Raw genomic sequence first — 20,405 nt, 5'->3', positions numbered from 1 at the left:
AATGGTTGACTGTGTCAGTAACCGTCGGCAAAAAAGATAACGTTCCTAGAGAATGAGTTGAAGAAAATGCAATCCTAAATAATGAGCTGTGTGAGAATGTAGCTGAACTTCAAAGGTACTCTCGCAGGTGGAATCTGAAAATCCGAGGTGTAAAAAAGGTAGAGGGAGAGGATATTAGGGAAACAGTCATTAATATCCTGGGAAAGGTGGCTCCGTGCATCAAAGACAGGCTAAGAGACGTGATTGATGTGGTACATCGACTTGGGAAACAAAGATCTGATGGACCCCCTCGCAATATCATCTTGCACTTAACTAAGCGCAATTACAGGGACATCGTCTGGAGAACGGCCAAGGGGAACACGTTTCTGGACGAGAAGAAGCTCCGCATCAAAGAAGCTCTCATACCGCAGGATCGGGCTGCCAGGGAGAAACTGGCTGCTTATACAGAAGGCACGACAAGAAGGAAAGAAGGCTGGGTTCAAGGGCCCACACGCGTTTATCGAATGATGTATGATTACTGGGTAACTGACATTAACCAAACTGGAACTGTGAGTACTGCCAAGAGTACAGTTAATGTACTACCACGAATAAATGTACTGTTCGAACTACACTTGATGAACACTTGCCAACTAAAAAAAAAGTAAATCGATTTGTTATACTGTTAACCACCGCTACCTCAGCTGCGTCCAACAACAATATTGACGAATARGCTGATTCGGTGAGCGAGTTCATTAGAAAGTGCATTAACGATGTCGTACCCACAGCAACGATTAAAACATTCCCAAACCAGAAACCGTGGATTGATGGCAGCATTCGCGTGAAACTGAAAGCGCGAACCACTGCTTTTAYCCAGGGCAAGGTGACCGGAAACATGACCGAATACAAACAGTGTAGCTATTCTCTCCGCAAGGCAATCAAACAAGCTAAGTCCCAGTATAGAGACAAAGTAGAGTCGCAATTCAACAGCTCAGACACAAGAGGTATGTGGCAGGGTCTACAGTCAATCACGGATTACAAAAAGAAAACCAGCCCCGTCGCGGACCAGGATGTTCTTTGCCTTCCCAGACAGGCTAAATAACTTTTTTTCTCGCTTTGAGGACCATACAGTGCCACTGACACGGCCCGCTACCAAAACCTGTGGGCTCTCCTTCACTGCAGCCGAGGTGAGTAAAAACATTTAAACGTGTTAACCCTCGCAAGGCTGCAGGCCCAGACGGCATTCCCAGCCGCGTCCTCAGAGCATGCGCAGACCAGCTGGCTGGTGTGTTTAAGGACATATTCAATCACATCCTTCCCAGTCTGCTGTTCCCACATGCTTCAAGAGGGCCACCATTGTTCCTGTTCCAAGAAAGCTAAGGTAACTGAGCTAAACGACTACCGCCCCGTAGCACTCACTTCCGCATCATAAAGTGCTTTGAGAGACTAGTCAAGGAACATATCACCTCCACCCTACCTGACACCCTAGACCCACTCCAATTTGCTTACCGACCCAATAGGTCCACAGACGACGCAATCGCAACCACACTGCACACTGCCCTAACCCATCTGGACAAGAGGAATACCTATGTGAGAATGCTGTTCATCGACTACAGCTCAGCATTTAACACCATAGTACCCTCCAAACTCGTCATCAAGCTCGAGACCCTGGGTCTCGACCCCGCCCTGTGCAACTGGGTCCTGGACTTCTGACGGGCCGCCCCAGGTGGTGAGGGTAGGTAACAACATCTCCACCCCGCTGATCCTCAACACTGGGGCCCCACAAGGGTGCGTTCTGAGCCCTCTCCTGTACTCCCTGTTCACCCACGACTGCGTGGCCATGCACGCCTCCAACTCAATCATCAAGTTTGCGGAAGACACTACAGTGGTAGGCTTGATTACCAACAACGACGAGACGGCCTACAGGGAGGAGGTGAGGGCCCTCGGAGTGTGGTGTCAAGAAAATAACCTCACACTCAACGTCAACAAAACAAAGGAGATGATTGTGGACTTCAGGAAACAGCAGAGGGAGCACCCCCTATCCACCATCGACGGGACAGTAGTGGAAGGTGGAAAGTTTTAAGTTCCTCGGTGTACACATCACGGACAAACTGAATTGGTCCACCCACACAGATAGCGTTGTTGAAGAAGGCGCAGCAGCGCCCCTTCAACCTCAGGAGGCTGAAGAAATTTGGCTTGTCACAAAAGCACTCACAAACTCTCACAGATGCACAATCGAGAGCATCCTGTCGGGCTGTTATCACGCCTGTTACGGCAACTGCTCCGCCCACAACGTAAGGCTCTCCAGAGGGTGTGAGGTCTGCACAACGCATCACCGGGGGCAAACTACCTGCCTCCAGGAACCTACACCACCCGATGTCACAGGAAGGCCATAAAGATCATCAAGGACAACAACCACCCAAGCCACTGCCTGTTCACCCCGCTATCATCCAGAAGGCGAGTCAGTACAGGTGCATCAAAGCAGGGACGAGAGATGAAAAACAGCTTCTATCTCAAGGCCATCAGACTGTTACACAGCCACCACTAACATTTAGTGGCCGCTGCCAACATACTGACTCAACTCCAGCCACTTTAATAATGGGAATTGATGGAAATTATGTAAAAATGTACCACTAGCCACTTTAAACAATGCCACTTAATATAATGTTTACATACCCTACATTACTCATCTCATATGTATATGAGATGAGGATGGATGAACGCAGTGCCCAAACAAGTGCACTCAAAATTAACAATGTTTTATGCAAAGATCCCATTACAATATCATCATTTGTCAATTCCTTTTATGAAAACCTTTACAGCTCTCAATTTCAGGAAAATGGTTGTGAAAGCTACATTTGCCACATTCAGAATTATGTCCCTGTGAGGATGATTTCCACTCATTTTGCGATTCACCTGTGTCAATTGAAGAAATTAGAGAGGCTCTGAATTCAATGAAAAAAGGGAAATCACCTGGTTTTGGGAGTTACTAGAAGACCCGATTTTTAATATGTTTCAAGATTGCATTAAAAGTGGGGAAATGGTCTCCACTATGAAACAGGGCCTTATTTAATTGACTCCGAAGCCCGATAAAGACCCTTGTCTCATTGACAATTGGAGACCAATTACTTTATTAAATATTGATTACAAATTGATTGCTCTGGTTTATGCCAAAAGTTTAAAGAAAGGAATAGATACCATTATCAATGAGACTCAAACAGGATTTATGAAGGGCCGTTACGTAAACTCTAACATTCGTTTAGTCTTGGACCTTATAGATTATTCAGATGCAATTGACTCAGATGCGGTTGTCTTATTTTTGGACTTCTGTAAAGCCTTTGACACAATTGAACATGAATTTCTCTTTAGGTCTCTTAAACTTTTTGGATTTGGTGAAAATTTTATCAAAGTAATTTGCATGTTTTACAAAGATATAAATAGTTCTGTGTTACTAAACCTTAATACTTCCAAAAGATTCAGTACCAACAGAAGTGTACAGCAGGGATGCCCAATTTCGCCATTTTTATTCATTTTGGTTGTGGAACTTCTATCTCTAGATATTCTGAATAATGCAAATTTGTATGGCTTAACCATTTTTAACAAAGAAATCAACATTTCCCAACTGGCTGATGATACTACTCTTTTTTAAGAGACAAAGACCCTTAATGAGACAAAGACCATGCCCTTAATGCTATAACTGCATTTTCTATTGCATCAGGATTAAAACTGAATGTTTCTAAATGTGAAATCTTATGTTCATTTGACTCTGATGATAAAGACATAGAAAATATTCCTGTAAAGGACTGTGTTAAATATTTAGGAATACATCTGTCAAAAAAACACTTAGTCAGACAACATTTGAATTTCTCTCCTAAAATTAAGAAAGCCAAAAATATATTTAATAATTGGCTACAAAGAGATCTTTCTATACTTGGGAGAGTACTTCTGTCCAAGGCAGAGGGACTGTCTCGTTTTGTGTAACCCTCATTATCTTCATGTGTAAATCCTGCTACTTGTAAAGAGATCAATAAGACCTTTCTTGACTTCATCTGGGAAATAAGTCTCACAAACTAAAAAAGTCAGTTCTTTCTAACAAAAGAGCTGAAGGCGGTCTAGAAGTGTTGGATTTTGTTGACATAAATAACACTTTCAAGATCAACTGGTTGAAAAGATGTTTGATCAATACTGATTCAATATGGTATTTCATTCCAAATAATGTGTTTAATAAGTTGGGAGGTCTTCAATTTTTACTGAAATGTAATTATATTCCTGAAAGATTACCTGCTAAATTGGCTAGGTTTCACCAACAAGCTTTAATGGCCTGGAAAATATGTTTCCTGCACAATTTTTTCCCCACATAAAGCTCTTTTGTGAAATAATTCAGACATAACTGTAAAGAATAAGTAATTTTTCTACCCCAGCTGGCATGAGAGGAATATTGACTTTGTTCTTGATATTTTCGACCACAAGGGTAATATTCTCACATATGAACAATTTATAACATTGAACGAGTTTCCAATACCTTTCAGAGAGTTTATTTCTGTGATCAAAGCCGTTCRCAGTGGTCTAACTACATTAATGAAAACTCATCTTAGCTTTGGTAATGATCACAAAGTTTATCCAGAACTCAGATTGGAAGGCGTGGGCTTACTTGAGAAATCTTGTTATAATAAATATAAGACAAATTCTTCATTCACAAAACCAACTTACACCGAGAGGAAAAATTTTCTGGAACATGCTTATTCCTGACATTGTCTGGAAAAATGCATGGTTAAGGCCTTACAAATATTGTATACCAAACAAAGTTAAGGAAGTGCACTTAAACATTTTACATAAGATATATTCATGTAATTCTATGATATCCAGATTTGTGGCTATTGATGATATCTGCGTTTTCTGTGAAAAAGGTGAGAATCTGTCTCACTTGTTCTTTGAATGTAAATTTGTGTCAGAATTTTGGGAAAACCTTGCAAAATACTTGTTTACCATTATGAACACTAACCATGTTTTTGACTTGAAAGATATAATATTTTACTATTGCAATGATAACAAGACCATTGAAATGATTGTGATTTTTTTTAAATTCTTGTAAATTTGAATTTAACTATTTTATTAAAACATTAACCCTAGTGAATAACAAGACTAACAAGAAAATAATTGTAAAAAAATTTTTGTTTGTTTGTTTGTTTTAGTATTTTCTCGTTAATACCTGCGTTCTGTTTTGTATGATGTAAGAATTTAAATTGTTGCATAAAAAAAAAAACGTCGTCAAAAAAACTTCATTCAATTGTTGCCAGCAGCACAGTTAGTCACCAACGCTCTAGATAACATGAAAATAGCCTAGCCTAAGCGAGTTAAATGGTCAGACTGAGGTTCTCTAATTTCTGTCTGGAAGTAGCTAGCCAATTTTAGCCAATTAGTTTAGGTGATTGACTGCGGTTGTGAGGTCAGAACGCTCGGACCAACCCTACTCCTCTCTGACGGCTCCGAATATACAAACGGACAATCTGACAACGCACTGAATTTACGAACGCACAGAGCGCGCTCTGGCACTCCAAGGTGATTTTACGAACACAAAGATAAGATAGTCGTACAATGAACGTAATAATTGCTTGCGGCAGCTTTCGAAAAAAAACAAATTCATTGGACTAGCGCCGTCCCATTGGTGCAAAGAGTTATGGGATATTAGATTTCCGTTTTCTTAATCATCTGCAATCTAGCTTTCAGGGGGGAAGTACCAGACCCTAGTAGAATAATATCCATTTAGGGTCGTCAAGCGATTTTGTAATACATAGTAGTCTTTTTGATATCGTCTTTCCCGTACCTGTGTGGTACTATACTGTATGTCATCAGGGTGAGTGTGCATAGTGGAACGCACACAATGTCGTACAGGAACTTGCAGGCTTGCCGGAAACTGCAATGCTCTCGTGCATAGAGAGGATACAACAGAAGGTACGTTTGTCAGTCAAGTTCCACCTGAAAAACGGAGTGTTTCCTGTGTGTGTGAGAGCGATAGAGATGGAGAAATCTTGGTGCTTTCTAAATGAAGCCAAGTGGATTGCAAAGTGTAGTGTCAGAGGAGGAGGAAACACAAATAAGGAAGACGCCATTATGTGGCGAAGAAGTATGCATTTTCTGGTTTTGTTATTTTTTAACTTCATGAACTCTGCTTCTATAACAAGGGTGATTGAACTCACTCATGATAACCAATATGTTATTATGCAAAGTTGCATGTTGTAAAATAATTTACAAAACTATGTGAAGCCAAGTTGTAAAACCCTAAATAGGACATTTTAGAAGTTATTTATTGAATGTTTATCATTCATCCATTTAGGACATACCTCATTGAATGAGCATAACCCAAACATAATGGCTAAATGATTTACTGGAGTTGCATCGGTTTCACTTTGTCTTCAAGCATCTAGTGGCCTTCAAAATTAAACCGATGAGGCGCTGAGGTTTCTCCCTACCTAGGACACTTACAAGCTTGGTCTGTTCTTTTGGGGGCACTTTGACATGCATTTTAAAATAATAATTTGCAYTCTTCATTGATAATTGATCAAGATTGTCAAAATCAGTTATAGTCCACATTCAACCAAATCAATGAGACTGTTTAGCAGATGGTAACTTAAAGTTCAGGATGGGTATAACGAGGCTGTTTAACCAGTAAATACTGCCTGATTCTGCGCTGTGAGTAATATGCTCTCGTTTAACCTGGCAATGACAATGTTTTGCAGTCTGTAGCTGAGACTATAGGTAACTTGTCTGTGAATCATGTGACTGTCTGGAAATTTGCAAGGAATGGAAATACAATACCGTGTGTGTTACTTTCCATGTAGGTCTAGGCTAGTACAATATCTGTTTCACAACATGTTGTCCATTCAAATGTTGCTGTGTGCATGACTTACAGGGCTGTTCAAGAAGGCTATTATTGGACACAGAGAGATGTTGGATGAATGGCCATGTTGTTAAAACAGGATAACAATAAGGCTTCTGACATTTGACATGATATTCAATCCAGTCCAGTCAGAGAGAAAGAATTAAAGGAATTAAGACTTTTTCAGACCACTGGGGCTGTCTGCTTCATTGCCCCAGACTCACAGGTAGTAGAGTTCTGTGGTTAAAATCATTGAGCAAGCCAAGCCAAGCCAGTAAAAAAGACATATTACAACCTGTTGTGACAATTGCGTTGTTTGCTCTATAGCCATTAGTTCATACACCACCGTTATATACAATAAGGCCATGACAGCTAGAAGACAACAGTCACAGTTGCAGAATAAATTCAACTACACATACTGTTTGTTTCATCACAAAACCGGAGAGCCACATCTGTGTGAAGTCCACAATGCAAATATCGCATGTAACAAACAGTTCTCWKYKYKYWMWWWYTMTTRGACAGTTTACTAAATAAACAAACTARTGATTTACAACCACAGAGTTACRYCAAGTCAGCACAAAYTCAACAGGAGCACTGCCTCCGCCATTCCAGCACCAATTCAACTTAAACATTTAAACATCATAAAATCAACAAGGCTATATATGCTTAGTTTAATAGACTGAAAACAAACTTAAAGATACCAAAAACAATTTAGTTCAATCGATGTTAAATATCGTGTGTGTGTGTGTGTGTGTGTGTGAGCAAGTAAAACAAAACATGTTGACTCACCCTACTTGTAGACTAGTTGAACGCCAATGCCATCCTCCTCTCTTTCATGTTGGGAAATCGGTCTGTGACTCTGTCATACACTTTTAGACAGACACTGATGACCAAACTGGGTTGTGTGTTCTGAACAACACTTGTCTCAGTTTATAATGAGAATAGATGCTTTTCCGTATACTTATGTAGGGTTGAAGTCGGAAGTTTACATACACCTTAGCCAAATACATTTAAACTCAGTTTTTCACAATTCCTGACATTTAATCCAAGAAATTCCCTGTTTTAGGTCAGTTAGGATCAGCACTTTATTTTAAGAATGTGAAATGTCAGAATAATAGTAGAGAGAATGATTTATTTCAGCTTTTATTTKTTTTATCACGTTCCCAGTGGGTCAGAAGTTTACATACACTCAATTAGTATTTGGTAGCATTGCCTTTAAATTGTTTAACTTGGGTCAAACGTTTTGGGTAGCCTTCCACAAGCTTCCCACAATAAGTTGGGTGAATTTTGGCCCATTCCTCCTGACAGAGCTGGTGTAACTGAGTCAGGTTTGTAGGCCTCCTTGTTCGTACACACTTTTTCAGTTCTGCCCACAAATGTTCTATATGATTGAGGTCAGGGCTTTGTGATGGCCACTAATCCCTTGACTTTGTTGTCCTTAAGCCATTTTTCCACAACGTTGGAAGTATGCTTGGAGTCATTGTCCATTTGGAAGACCCATTTGTGACCAAGCTTTAACTTCCTGACTGATGTCTTGAGATGTTGCTTCAATATATCCTCATAATTTTCCTACCTCATGATGTCATCTATTTTGTGAAGTGCACCAGTCCCTCCTACAGCAAAGCACCCCCACAACATGATGCCGCCACCCCCGTGCTTCACGGTTGGGATGGTGTTCTTCGGCTTGCAAGCTTCCCCCTTTTTCCTCCAAACATAACGATGGTCATTACAGCCAAACAGTTTCATCAGACCAGAGGACATTTCTCSGCGGTTTTGTAGCAGTGGCCTCTTCCTTGCTGAGCGGCCTTTCAGGTTATTTCGATATAGGACTCGTTTTACTGTGGATATAGATAATTTGTACCTGTTTCCTCCAGCATCTTCACAAGGTCCTTTGCTGTTGTTCTGGGATTGAATTGCACTTTTTGCACCAAAGTACGTTCATCTCTAGGAGACAGAACATGTCTCTTTCCTGAGCGGTATGACGGCTGCGTGTCCCATGGTGTTTATACGTGCGTACTATTGTTTGTACAAGGTAGGCCTTGAAAGGTAGGGTAGGCCTTGAAAGGTAGGCCTAAGGTAGGCCTTGAAATACATCCACAGGGACACTTCCAATTGACTCAAATGATGTCAATTAGCCTATCAGAAGCTTCTAAAGCCTTGACATCATGTTCTGGAATTGTCCAAGCTGTTTAAAGGCACAGTCAACTTAGTGTATGTAAACTTCTGACCCACTTGAATTGTGATACAGTGAAATAATCTGTCTGTAAACAATTGTTGGAAAAATTACTTCTGTCATGCACAAAGTAGATGTCCTAACCGACTTGCCAAAACTATAGTTTGTTAACAAGAAATTTGTGGAGTGGTTGAAAAACGAGTTTTAATGACTCCAACCTAAGTGTATGTAAACTTCCCTGTCTATCGTAAATATATCCCTTTTTCTTATGAGTAATATTCATAATCCCAACAGTGATTCCTTATTGTTTGACCCCTTGATTACGACCCCTTGACAACGATCAGTCGAGGCGTCAGTAACTATCAACAAAGTGTTCTCAGTGTATTTATTGATGAGGTGCCATAACTAAGCTCCCAATCTCAAGGCTGAGGCCAGCTATCACACTCAAAAATAAAAAATAACCTTGTTAGATCAAATCACATTTGATTGGTCTGTTACACATTTTGCAGATGTTATCGCAGGTAATGCGAAATGTTTACGTTTGTAGCTTCAACAGTGCAGTAATAATTAACATTTCAAAACTGTAAAATAAATGAAGAAATATCAGAACGTGCAATGTCAGGGTCCTTTATGTACATAATGGTGTGTGTATGGACAGTATATGAATAGAAAAGGTGTGTACAGCAGTAGTTATATAGGATAAGCCTTTAATAGAATACAGTATATACCAGTGGAGGCTGCTGAGGGGAGGATGGCTCATAATAATGGCTAGAATGGAGTGGTATCAACCACATGGAAACCACGTTTTTGATGTGGTTGATACCATTCCATTGACTCCATTCCAGACAATATTATGAGCCGTCCTCCCCTCAGCAGCCTCCACTGGTATATACGTATGAAGTGGGTAAAACAGAATATAAACATTATTAAAGTGACCAGTGTTCAATGACTATGTACATAGGGCAGCAGTCTAAGGTGCATGGTAGAGTAGGCCGGCTAGTGGTGACTATTTAACAGTCTGATGGCCTGGAGATCAATGTGTGTGTCTGTGTCCGTGTCTGTGGCGTGCCTGTATGTCGAGTGTTCATATGCATTGCTTTAAATGTAGTACCACCTATCATTTTAGGTGGACGTCTCTGAAATGTCTCTCTGTGCCTTATCCTGTAGCTTTGCTGTATGCCAGGATCTTTGGTGACGTGTGTGCAAGTAAAACATAACATGTTAACTCACCCTACTTGTAGACTAGTTGAACGCTAATGCCATCCTCTCTTTCATTTTGGGAAATCGGTCTATGACTCTGTCATACACTTTTAGTTTTTGTTGTTATAGGATACCTAGCTAAAATGCTTGCTAGCCTAACTACCTGGCATGGGCAACAATGAACCAGCTAAGTTAGCTAGCTAGTTAGGTACCGTGAGCCTACTCGGCTACATATTGAACTTCAATCGTCTCAGGCCAGTGGCACAACATATTCATTTATGGTTAGATCAGAATTGCAGTCATAATCATTGGCCTGTGCAGATAATTAAGTCCAAATCCCTTTTCCATCCATGGCTTAGGAAAGGGCGGATTTAGCAAGCTAGTTACTGCAGGACATCAACACAAGCAGACCAGAAAATGACGTTTTGCTTAGGAAGTTATTTGAATGGTCTGAAGCCAAATCCAAACTGGCCTCCCTTGGGCGGTGTTTTGTGGCACCAGGACAACCCACAGTTGAGCTCAGCTCAGTGCTGATTGGCTAATTATTATTATTTATTTATTTATTTATTTAATCAAGGGAGGCCAAATGCTTGCTGGCATCAATCAATCAAATGCTATGGCGGCAACATGTAATAGTCATTTGGTCCAGACAGKATCAGATACATGGGCTACACATTCTGAGACAGAGGGACGCTGTTGCGTTCGCTCAATTGATTTCTCCGGTGAGATTCAGCTACTTGCGAATTGACGTAAATTTATGAAAACACAGAGATGAAAGATACATTATTTTTTATTTTATTTTATTGGTTACATATTTGGGAAAGCCTGGTTTCCCTTGGCGTCCATGAATACACGCCACTGCTGACAGTGAATAATATATTTCTAATGAACATAGCAGGTCCGTACTGATTATGACTGTTCTAGTCCCCAAACCAGATTCCCTCTGTCATATAGCTAACTCAATAAATAAATAATTCAGTGCTCTACATAGATGTTGCCTTCCTGTAGTTTTTTTGTTTGGAATGTGAACTTGCGTGGGCGGGGTGTAGGATACAGTAGAATTTCATGGCAACAGCCAGCAGCAGTGTTATACAGGAGCACAATCGAGAGCATACTGTCGGGCTGCATCACAGCCTGGTATGGTAACTCCACCGCTGCTGACGGTAAGGCGCTACAGAGTGTGGTATGCTCAGCCGAACGCACCATTGGGTGCACACTGCCTGCCCTCCAGGACACCTACAACACCAGGTCTCACAGGAAGGGCAAAAAGATCATCAGGAACCTCAGCCACCCGAGCCACGGCCTGTTATCCCCGCTTCCATCTCTCAGACGCGGGCAGTATAGGAGCATAATGGCAAAAACTGACAGACTGGCCAATAGCTTCTACCACCAGACCATAATGCTGCTGAATAGCCACCACTAGTCAGCTATTTGCTCCCTCTATGGACATTTCCCACCTCAACAAACATGTATCCTGCCCCCACCCCAATGGACATTTATCACTGTTACAGTTGGAAATATGTGTATATATTTTTTGGTGTATTGTTTCAATCACTTCCCTTTGACCTGCACTGTCGGAGCTCAGAGTGTAAGAATTTTACTGTACCCTGCTACTATATCTGCAACCCTGTGCATGCATGTGACTAATAAACTCTAATCTAATCATGGTGGCATATAGCCTATCTACAGTAAGCTACATTTAATCGAGAAGACCAATCGAGTTAATTTTGCATAGTGATCTTTGTCTTTCTTTGATGATAGAACAAACACTAAGTCGAAGGTCATCAATTAAGTCCAGTTTACGATCGCTGTGTACAAACCGATCAGGGCTGCGTTCAGTACGTTTTTACGTTCTGGAACGTTCATTTGAATGGAAACGGTGCTGTACTGAACGACCAGGGTTGGGGAACGAGGAGGGTTGGGGAACACTGTCAGCATGACCACGTGCCTTTTAAAACACGTCACTCATTGCTTRTAGCCACACCTCGCCACATCTACCAAACGGTAGTCTATTCAAGGACGTACAAGAACCTTTTGGGGGAACGTGTCGTTCAGTACAAACCGTTGTTCAACGCAGCAAACGTTTAAGAGGACTGAACGCACCTCTACCTCTCCCTGTCTTTTTTACTTTTGTTCTCTCGTTGTTTATCTCCGCTCTTTTAGAACGTTGGATCGCAGAGGGAGTTGTAGAAGATCAACAAGGACGACTCAGTAACTAATCAACCTAACATCAATTGTTGATAGTAGCAACTAGCAACAGTGAAGAATGTCGACTAAAGAACGGGGCCTGGTTTATCTCGTCACCGGGGGCTGTGGGTTCCTCGGACAACACCTGTTACAGGTCCTTTTGGAGAAAGAGGATGCGGTAACAGAAATTCGGCTTTTTGACAAACACATCGACTCAAGTTTAAATGGCCACAGCACAGGTAAAACAAAAATATATGCTTGAAACATAAATTGTTAATGTCTGGCAGTTCACTGACATGCTCAAACACCATTTGTAGTTTTCTTGTTTAATAATGTTTTATGCATATTTCATTGCCATAACCATACACCACACGAGGCTGCTGAGTTGAAAACGGCTCATAAATGTCCAGAATGATTTGCAGTTGTGGGACTGGTGGAGTTTTAAACATGAAAGTTAAGCTACTCTTAACCCTTATTCATGGTGACAATTATTATTGGGCTAAGCTACTCCTAGCAAGATATATAGAGGCTCAAGTGGGCAAGACCTCTAATCTTGAATGTTCAGGGGTTTATGCACTGAGAAGAGGTGGGGTGTCAACTCCTCAGTGAAACAGTTAGTGCGATAACCTAGACTAGCATCACAGACCTTTACCCACATACATACCCAATCAAATAGATTCTGGATATCAGCTGTATTCCATAAACTCTTTTCTGTCACCCTTTATTTTTGGCTTACACCTTTCTTACTCATATATTCGCAGGCATAAGAACATGCACATTTTAATATACTAACTTTGTACAAACTTTTATTCCATTGTCAGTCTTCACTACAGAAACAGAGCCATATATGGGATAGAGGTGGAGAGTAGGTAGATGGATCGAGAGGGAGAGATGGGAAAGCTGAAAGTCAGATACATACTAGAGTGTGACAGAGATGAGAGTTAGCGAATGTCACTGAAAGGAAATGTTAGGATAGTAAACACTCTGCTGAGGTCACTTCTACATCTGCATTGCTTGCTGTTTGGGGGTTTAGGCTGGGTTTCTGTATAAGCACTTTGTGACATCTGCTGATGTAAAGCTCTTTTATAAATGCGTTTGATTTGATTTGACTGCATCGGTCTGCATGAACAATGTCATAACATGATGGGGTCATGGACACAGATGGCCCACACGCATCCTAATTCCATTTCCTGTTCTTGAACACTGCAGCCGGCCTATGTAATTTCCCCTAACCTGTGACATGTCACTGTCATAACAGGAATCTCCACCTGCACCCTGTCACCTTGTGTGACTTTTCAGTTTCTGTGGAATATGAATCAAAGGCAGGGCGGTATGTGGGGAAGGTTGCGCTCATCACAGAGTGACAGGTTTGTTAGACAGAGCCTTCCTCCAAACTCAGTGATAGAAGATCACTCCATAGATGTGTTTGACTGATGAGCTAAATACATGGCATTGATTACAAATGAAATCGCCCATATAGGCTTACATTGTTAGTCTTTAACCTCTATATTGCCATAGGCTACATCCAGGTAATATTAGAACACCTTGTTTTTTCGTAAGTATCAAACATATATCAAATCAAATCAAGTTTATTTTATATAGCCCTTCGTACATCAGCTAATATCTCGAAGTGCTGTACAGAAACCCAGCCTAAAACCCCAAACAGCAAGCAATGCAGGTGTAGAAGCACGGTGGCTAGGAAAAAGTCCCTAGAAAGGCCAAAACCTAGGAAGAAACCTAGAGAGGAACCAGGCTATGAGGGGTGGCCAGTCCTCTTCTGGCTGTGCCGGGTGGAGATTATAACAGAACATGGCCAAGATGTTCAAAATGTTCATAAGTGACAAGCATGGTCAAATAATAATCAGGAATAAATGTCATTTGGCTTTTCATAGCCGATCATTAAGAGTTGAAAGCAGCAGGTCTGGGACATGTAGGGGTTCCATAACCGCAGGCAGAACAGTTGAAACTGGAACAGCAGCAAGGCCAGGTGGACTGGGGACAGCAAGGAGTCATCATGCCCGGTAGTCCTGACGTATGGTCCTAGGGCTCAGGTTCTCCGAGAGCGAGAAAGAAAGAGAGAAGGAGAGAATTAGAGAGAGCATACTTAAATTCACACAGGACACTGGATAAGACAGGAGAAGTACACCAGATATAACCAACTGACCCTAGCCCCCTGACACATAAACTACTGCAGCATAAATACTGGTGGCTGAGACAGGAGGGGTCAGGAGACACTGTGGCCCCATCTGATGATACCCCCGGACAGGGCCAAACAGGAAGGATATAACCCCACCCACTTTGCCAAAGCACAGCCCCCACACCACTAGAGGGATAACTTCAACCACCAACTTACAATCCTGAGACAAGGCCGAGTATAGCCCACAAAGATCTCCACCACAGCACAAACCAGGGGGGGGCGCCAACCCAGACAGGAAGATCACGTCAGTAACTCAACCCACTCAAGTGACGCACCCCTCCTAGGGACGGCATGATGAGAATGTGGTGAGAATGTGCTTTTCAAGTAAAGGAGATGTAGGGGCTGAGGAAAAATTTAAAAAATGATTTGCTTACCATTCATTATGTAGGCCAGTGGTATTCACCTCCTACTATGTCTGGAGCTTGCTGGTTTTCTGCTCTACCTGATTAATAATTGCACCCAGGTCTAAATCAGTCACTGATTAGAAGGGAACATTGAAAAAACGCAGTGGAGCTGGCTTCAAGGCCCAGACTTGAGTTTGAGGGATGTAGGCTATTCCAAGGCGTGCACAAAGCCTGGTGGCTGGTAGTATTCATATAGCCCAGCCAGGGGGAGGCCTATAGTACACTTTATGTAATCAGAGCTCATAGTCTAGTTCTAATCTCGCTGTAACAGTGAACTGAGACGACCAAGATGCTGTGATTGAATGAGATTTGCAACTTAACTTTGAGCATTTGCTTGAAATGTTTCTAAACTATTTACGTTCTGTAGGTTCTCTTTAGATATGAAGCATACATATGTTTTCACAGAGAAGGTGTATGAGTGATTAAAACGATAACCAAAACCAAGAATTTAGCTTGGTTATTGGTGTATATGTTGCGTAGCATGGGAACTGCTGCATCTCATGTAGTTACAGTAGCCTAGTAAGAGAGGGGCTTGTAAACTTCAGAGGACAAGGTTGACTGAAGCTTTCACTTCCTGTAATTACTTCAATTACAGTTGCTGTAGTTACTGGGTAATTACAGAACCTAGCTTTGGTTTGGTTCAATGGAATCATCAAATAATGTCAGATCCTTAAAAGGTTCTACAGCTGCACCATCGAGAGCATCCTGACTGGTTGCATCACTGCCTGGTATGGCAACTGCTCGGCCCCCGACCGCAAAACACTACAGAGGATAGTGCGAATGGCCCAAAACATCACTGGGGCAAGCTTCCTGCCATCCAGGACCTTTATACCAGGCGGTGTCAGAGGAAGGCCCTGAAAATTGTCAAAGACTCCAGCCACCCTAGTCATAGACTGTTCTCTCTGCTACCACACGGCAAACGGTACCGGAGCACCAAGTCTAGGTCCAAGAGGCTTCTAAACAGCTTCTACCCCCAAGCCATAAAACTCCTGAACATCTAGTCAAATGGCTACCCCCACTATTCACACCCCCCCCCCCCCCCTCCACACCACTGCCACTCTCTGTTGTCATCTATGCATAGTCACTTTAATTAACTCTACCTACATGTACATACTACCTCAACTAACTGGTGCCCCCGCACATTGACTATGTACCGCCACCCCCCTGTATATATTGTTATTTTTTACTGCTCCTCTTTAATTACTTGTTGCTTTTATCTCTTATTCTTATCTGTATTTTTTTAAACTGCACTGTCGGTTAGGGGCTCGTAAGTAAGCACTTCACTGTAAGGTCTACTACACCTGTTGTATTCGGCGCATGTGACTAATACAATTTGATTTGATTTGCTACTTAACCAAGCCACTGAGGCAGATCTGAAAGAGACAGCTGCAGTAGTGTGACTTCAAGGCAAGAGTGTGTTTTTTAAGAGTCGGGACCATTCCTGTGGTTACTTGGACTCCAGCCCCGTCCTGGCTTCATGGTCATCAGATATATTTCAAGGCCATGATCTAGATAAGCCAAGCCAGGGACAGCACATTGAGAATAAGGGCAGCTTCTTTTCCATCTTATCATTCCAAGAAGGAAAGACGGAACAAACAGACAAATGCTCTCAAAAGACACATTTGTGAGCGTCTGCTAAATGACTTAAATGTGAAGAACGTTGTTTTGTTGTGACCCACCTACCGGTGTTCCAATAAACATAAAGACCTTGTATGAGAAGATGTTAATTGTGGTGGGGTGATTGGGTCTTTTATAGCAACAGTCAGATTACATTTTTCCCAGAAACAGAGACAGAGTTCCTCAGTGGACCCAGCTTTGGTTAGGTAGCTAGGCGATGTAGGATCTGATTTAGAGGAAACAAATTAACACTCAAGTCAAAGAATACTTCATATAGCTATGCATAGAAAGACTTGGTTCCTCCTCACACAACATATGTACCTAGACCTTCTAACCACAATATGTCTGATTCTTCTCTTAGGCTATTATTCTGTACATGATGTCCATGTCTTGTTGTCCAATCTCAATCTAGGATCAATTGTATTATTGTGCATTGTAGATCAGTTTATAGATATTTCATTCCGGTGAAAACAATCTCTTTTACATTATATCTAACATRTTACAACCCCCCCCTCCACTTTTCTCCCTCTCTCCCCCGTCAGAGCGGGTAAAGGTGGTGGTGACGCAGGGGGACATCACAGATTACTCCAGTGTCCTGGAGGTGTCCAAGGGGGCAGACCTGGTCATCCACACGGCCAGCCTGGTGGATGTCTGGCACAGAGTCCCTGAGACAGTCATCCAGGCTGTGAATGTTCAAGGTAAGGGCTCAGACAGACACAGCAATAGCATTCACTGGCRGAGAATACSCACCGATTTTTACATGTAGAATCGCATAAAAAATGTGGTCAGTCAGACGTCTACAGCGGGTGGTCCCTAAAACACAGCGCGCTGAACGGTGGGCAGACGAACACTAGATCCACATTCGGTGCGATGTGTGGAAGCCTTAAGACACAGGAGGATTTACGAAGAAGGGAATGGAAAATATGTTGAGGGAAAGGAAAAGAGAAGAGGGAGAAATGGTTGCCTTGGAGATGATTGATGATAGAACGAGACAAACAAACATAGGAGGGGTGGTTGGCTTCTCTTGACTGTAAATTAATACCACAACAGGAACTGTTATAGAGATTCATGAAAACCCATGAAATAGTGTTCCCTAAAGTTATTGTGATTCATGGTATAACCCACGGTTTTCCTGTTTGCCTGTCGCCTCTCCCTTCCTATAGTGCCTGGTGTTTTCCTCTGAACATTCTGACTATAAAACTGCCCCTTGAGTCTGTTAAAGGATGACAACTACAACAATGGTTTTAGTAGTCACTTATTGAAGGGATTCTGTCTGGCTCTCTGTGATCCACTGCAGTCATCTGGTTTCTAATTAAATCTACATCAAATTAAAATAGATCTTTGAAGCATATATAAGCCCAATTAATTGACACTGACACTTTTTTACCAGTTGGTAGTTTTCTGTCTATTCCCCACTCCGGGTGCCTATCGTGGTGTGTGTGGTGTCTCACTGGTCCCAGATCTGGGTAGCTTCCGATATTTATCTCTCTCATTCTGAAAATGTGGACATTTCCTCACAGGAAATAGTTTTTTTTTTTTTTGTTGATTAGTAGGGTAGATTAACTGTATATCAATGGTTCAAACCTTCCTAGGATGTTTGTGTTGAGCTCTGAGAAAACACTTTTCATCCGGGGCTAGTTCCTAGAACATGCTCCTCCAGGTGCTCATCTTCTACCAACGTCTCTGTCCAGATGTTCTGCACGCACTTCCTGTTGACCGCATCACACCCTAGCCCTTTCTTTCTGCAATTAAATCAATGATAACCTCTCGTTATCGGCCTCTAGAATGTTTCTCTTCCTCCCTCCGTCTCTAACAGGAACTGTGAATGTGATCAATGCCTGTGTGGAGAATGGTATTCAGTATCTGGTCTACACCAGCAGCATGGAGGTGGTCGGCCCCAATGTGAAAGGAGACCCCTTTATCAGGTAGAGTTTTACTTCACAAATATCCGTTTCTCCTTTAGGCTTTCGTWATTTTTTTCCTCTTTCCACTAAATCACTACCTCTCCTCCATCTGTCTTTTGTCTAGCCCGTATGGTCGAGATTTCCCTTATCTGTCTTATATCAGGCATGTGACTATTTATTTTATTTTCTGATTTCTCTATTTACTTGTATGTCTCTATTCTTCCCTAATTCTCCATCGAGAGACATTTACTGCGAGGAGAGATGGTCAGGGGAAAGATGGGAGACAGGAATAGAGAGAGACTATAAATATTATTATGAGAGAAATGAAAGATAGAGAGCATTCAAGTCATAGTGTTGCGTTAAGGTCTAGTAGATGATGGACATTAAGCAAAGCCCACATCAAGGCACGCTCCCTTCATCCCTCTCTCTCTCATCCTTCCCTCTCTTACACAGACAAAAACACTAGCCTCTCTGATGTGGCAGACATGTTATGCTATACACAGAGTATACAAAATATTAAGAACACCTGCTCATTCCACGACAGACTGACCAGGTGAAAGCGATGATCCCTTATTGATGTCAAATCCACATAAATCAGTGTAGATGAAGTGTAGATGAAGGGGAAGGATTTTTAAGCCTTGAGATTATTGAGACATGGATTGTGTATGTGTGTCATTCAGAGGGTGAATGGGRAAGACAAAATATTTAAGTGCCTTTTGAACGGGTTATGGTAGTAGGTGCCAGGCGCACCGGTTTGTATCAAGAACTGCAACACTGTTGAGTTTTTCACACTCAACAGTTTCCCGTGTGTATTAAGAATGGTCCACCACCCAAAGGACATCCAGCCAACTGTGGGAAGCATTGGAATCAACATGGGCCAGCATCCATGTGGAATGCTTTCAACACCTTGTAGAGCCCATGCCCCGACAAATTGAGGTTGTTCTGAGGGAGAAAGTGGGGGGGTGAAACTCAATACTGTAAAAATGTCTGTCAGCCTTTACATGCATGACTGACTTTGCTAAAATATTCACAGAAACAACAGGATGAGTCCTGCACAGCCAGCAAGGAGAAACAACACCATAAAACTGCCAATGTCCATCTGGCTATTATACTGCATCATTCCACATTCCACATGTGAATGTGATATTCTGTTCCAAGGTCATCAAATAATAAACACCCCCCCCCGTCCTCCTCTCTCTCTTTTCATGCACAGAGGTGATGAAGACACCATCTACAATGTTTATCACGATATGCCCTACCCAGGAGCAAGGCCAAGGCAGAGGAACTGGTGCTGGAGGCCAACGGCAATAAGGTACTTGTATTAACACATCACACTTCATACAAAGACGAGGTAATAACACACCAGACTAACTCACACTTTTATTGATGGACATTTGAAAGATCCGGGGATAGTTGCCTTTAAAGGTATCCTCATTAATAGCCTGATTCAGATTAGGGAAGCCCTTCATGGACCTTATTCAGATACTTATTCTCTCTCTTTGACTGAACTGCTCCAAAAGGTACCGCAGAACACAAATATACTATAGTAATCCATGAAAAAAATGTTTTGGAGCTTATGATACATGTAAGATTTTTTTGCCCAATGGCCATATTTGTGCTGTTACTCTGCGCGAAACTAATATTTCAGAGTTATGATAAATGGTAGAATTCTTTTCGACTGTTACTCTGCCAAAAAGCTGTTTAAGTGTTCCCTTGTGGCCTTGTGTGTTAGTCTACTCCACCCTTCTGTTAACATGTTGAGTTAAAACTGCATATTTGGGATTCTGGGTTTCAAAACTGTTTTCATTTCCCGTCCTTTCCATCGGTTTCTATGCTCTGTTACCACATCCTTCCTTTCCTCTCTCTGGGC

The 20,405-nt window shown here is 41.9% G+C and overlaps 1 protein-coding gene across 1 annotated transcript in view; it reads left to right on the top strand.

The window, feature by feature from the left end:
* Positions 1-5,291: 5,291 nt before the first annotated feature.
* hsd3b7 (hydroxy-delta-5-steroid dehydrogenase, 3 beta- and steroid delta-isomerase) overlaps positions 5,292-20,405 on the top strand; it is an 18,182-nt gene continuing 3,068 nt past the window's right edge. The window contains 6 exon segments of the mRNA XM_024012580.2: positions 5,292-5,928; positions 12,390-12,652; positions 17,174-17,329; positions 18,448-18,556; positions 19,749-19,792; positions 19,795-19,847. Of these exon segments, the coding sequence (XP_023868348.2) occupies positions 12,493-12,652; positions 17,174-17,329; positions 18,448-18,556; positions 19,749-19,792; positions 19,795-19,847 (522 nt within the window). The 5' untranslated portion in view covers positions 5,292-5,928; positions 12,390-12,492.

Source organism: Salvelinus sp. IW2-2015, linkage group LG20, assembly GCF_002910315.2.
Source record: "Salvelinus sp. IW2-2015 linkage group LG20, ASM291031v2, whole genome shotgun sequence".
NCBI lineage: Eukaryota > Metazoa > Chordata > Actinopteri > Salmoniformes > Salmonidae > Salvelinus > Salvelinus sp. IW2-2015.
Note: the sequence above shows the minus strand (reverse complement) of the source record. Positions and strands in the feature narration are given on the sequence as shown.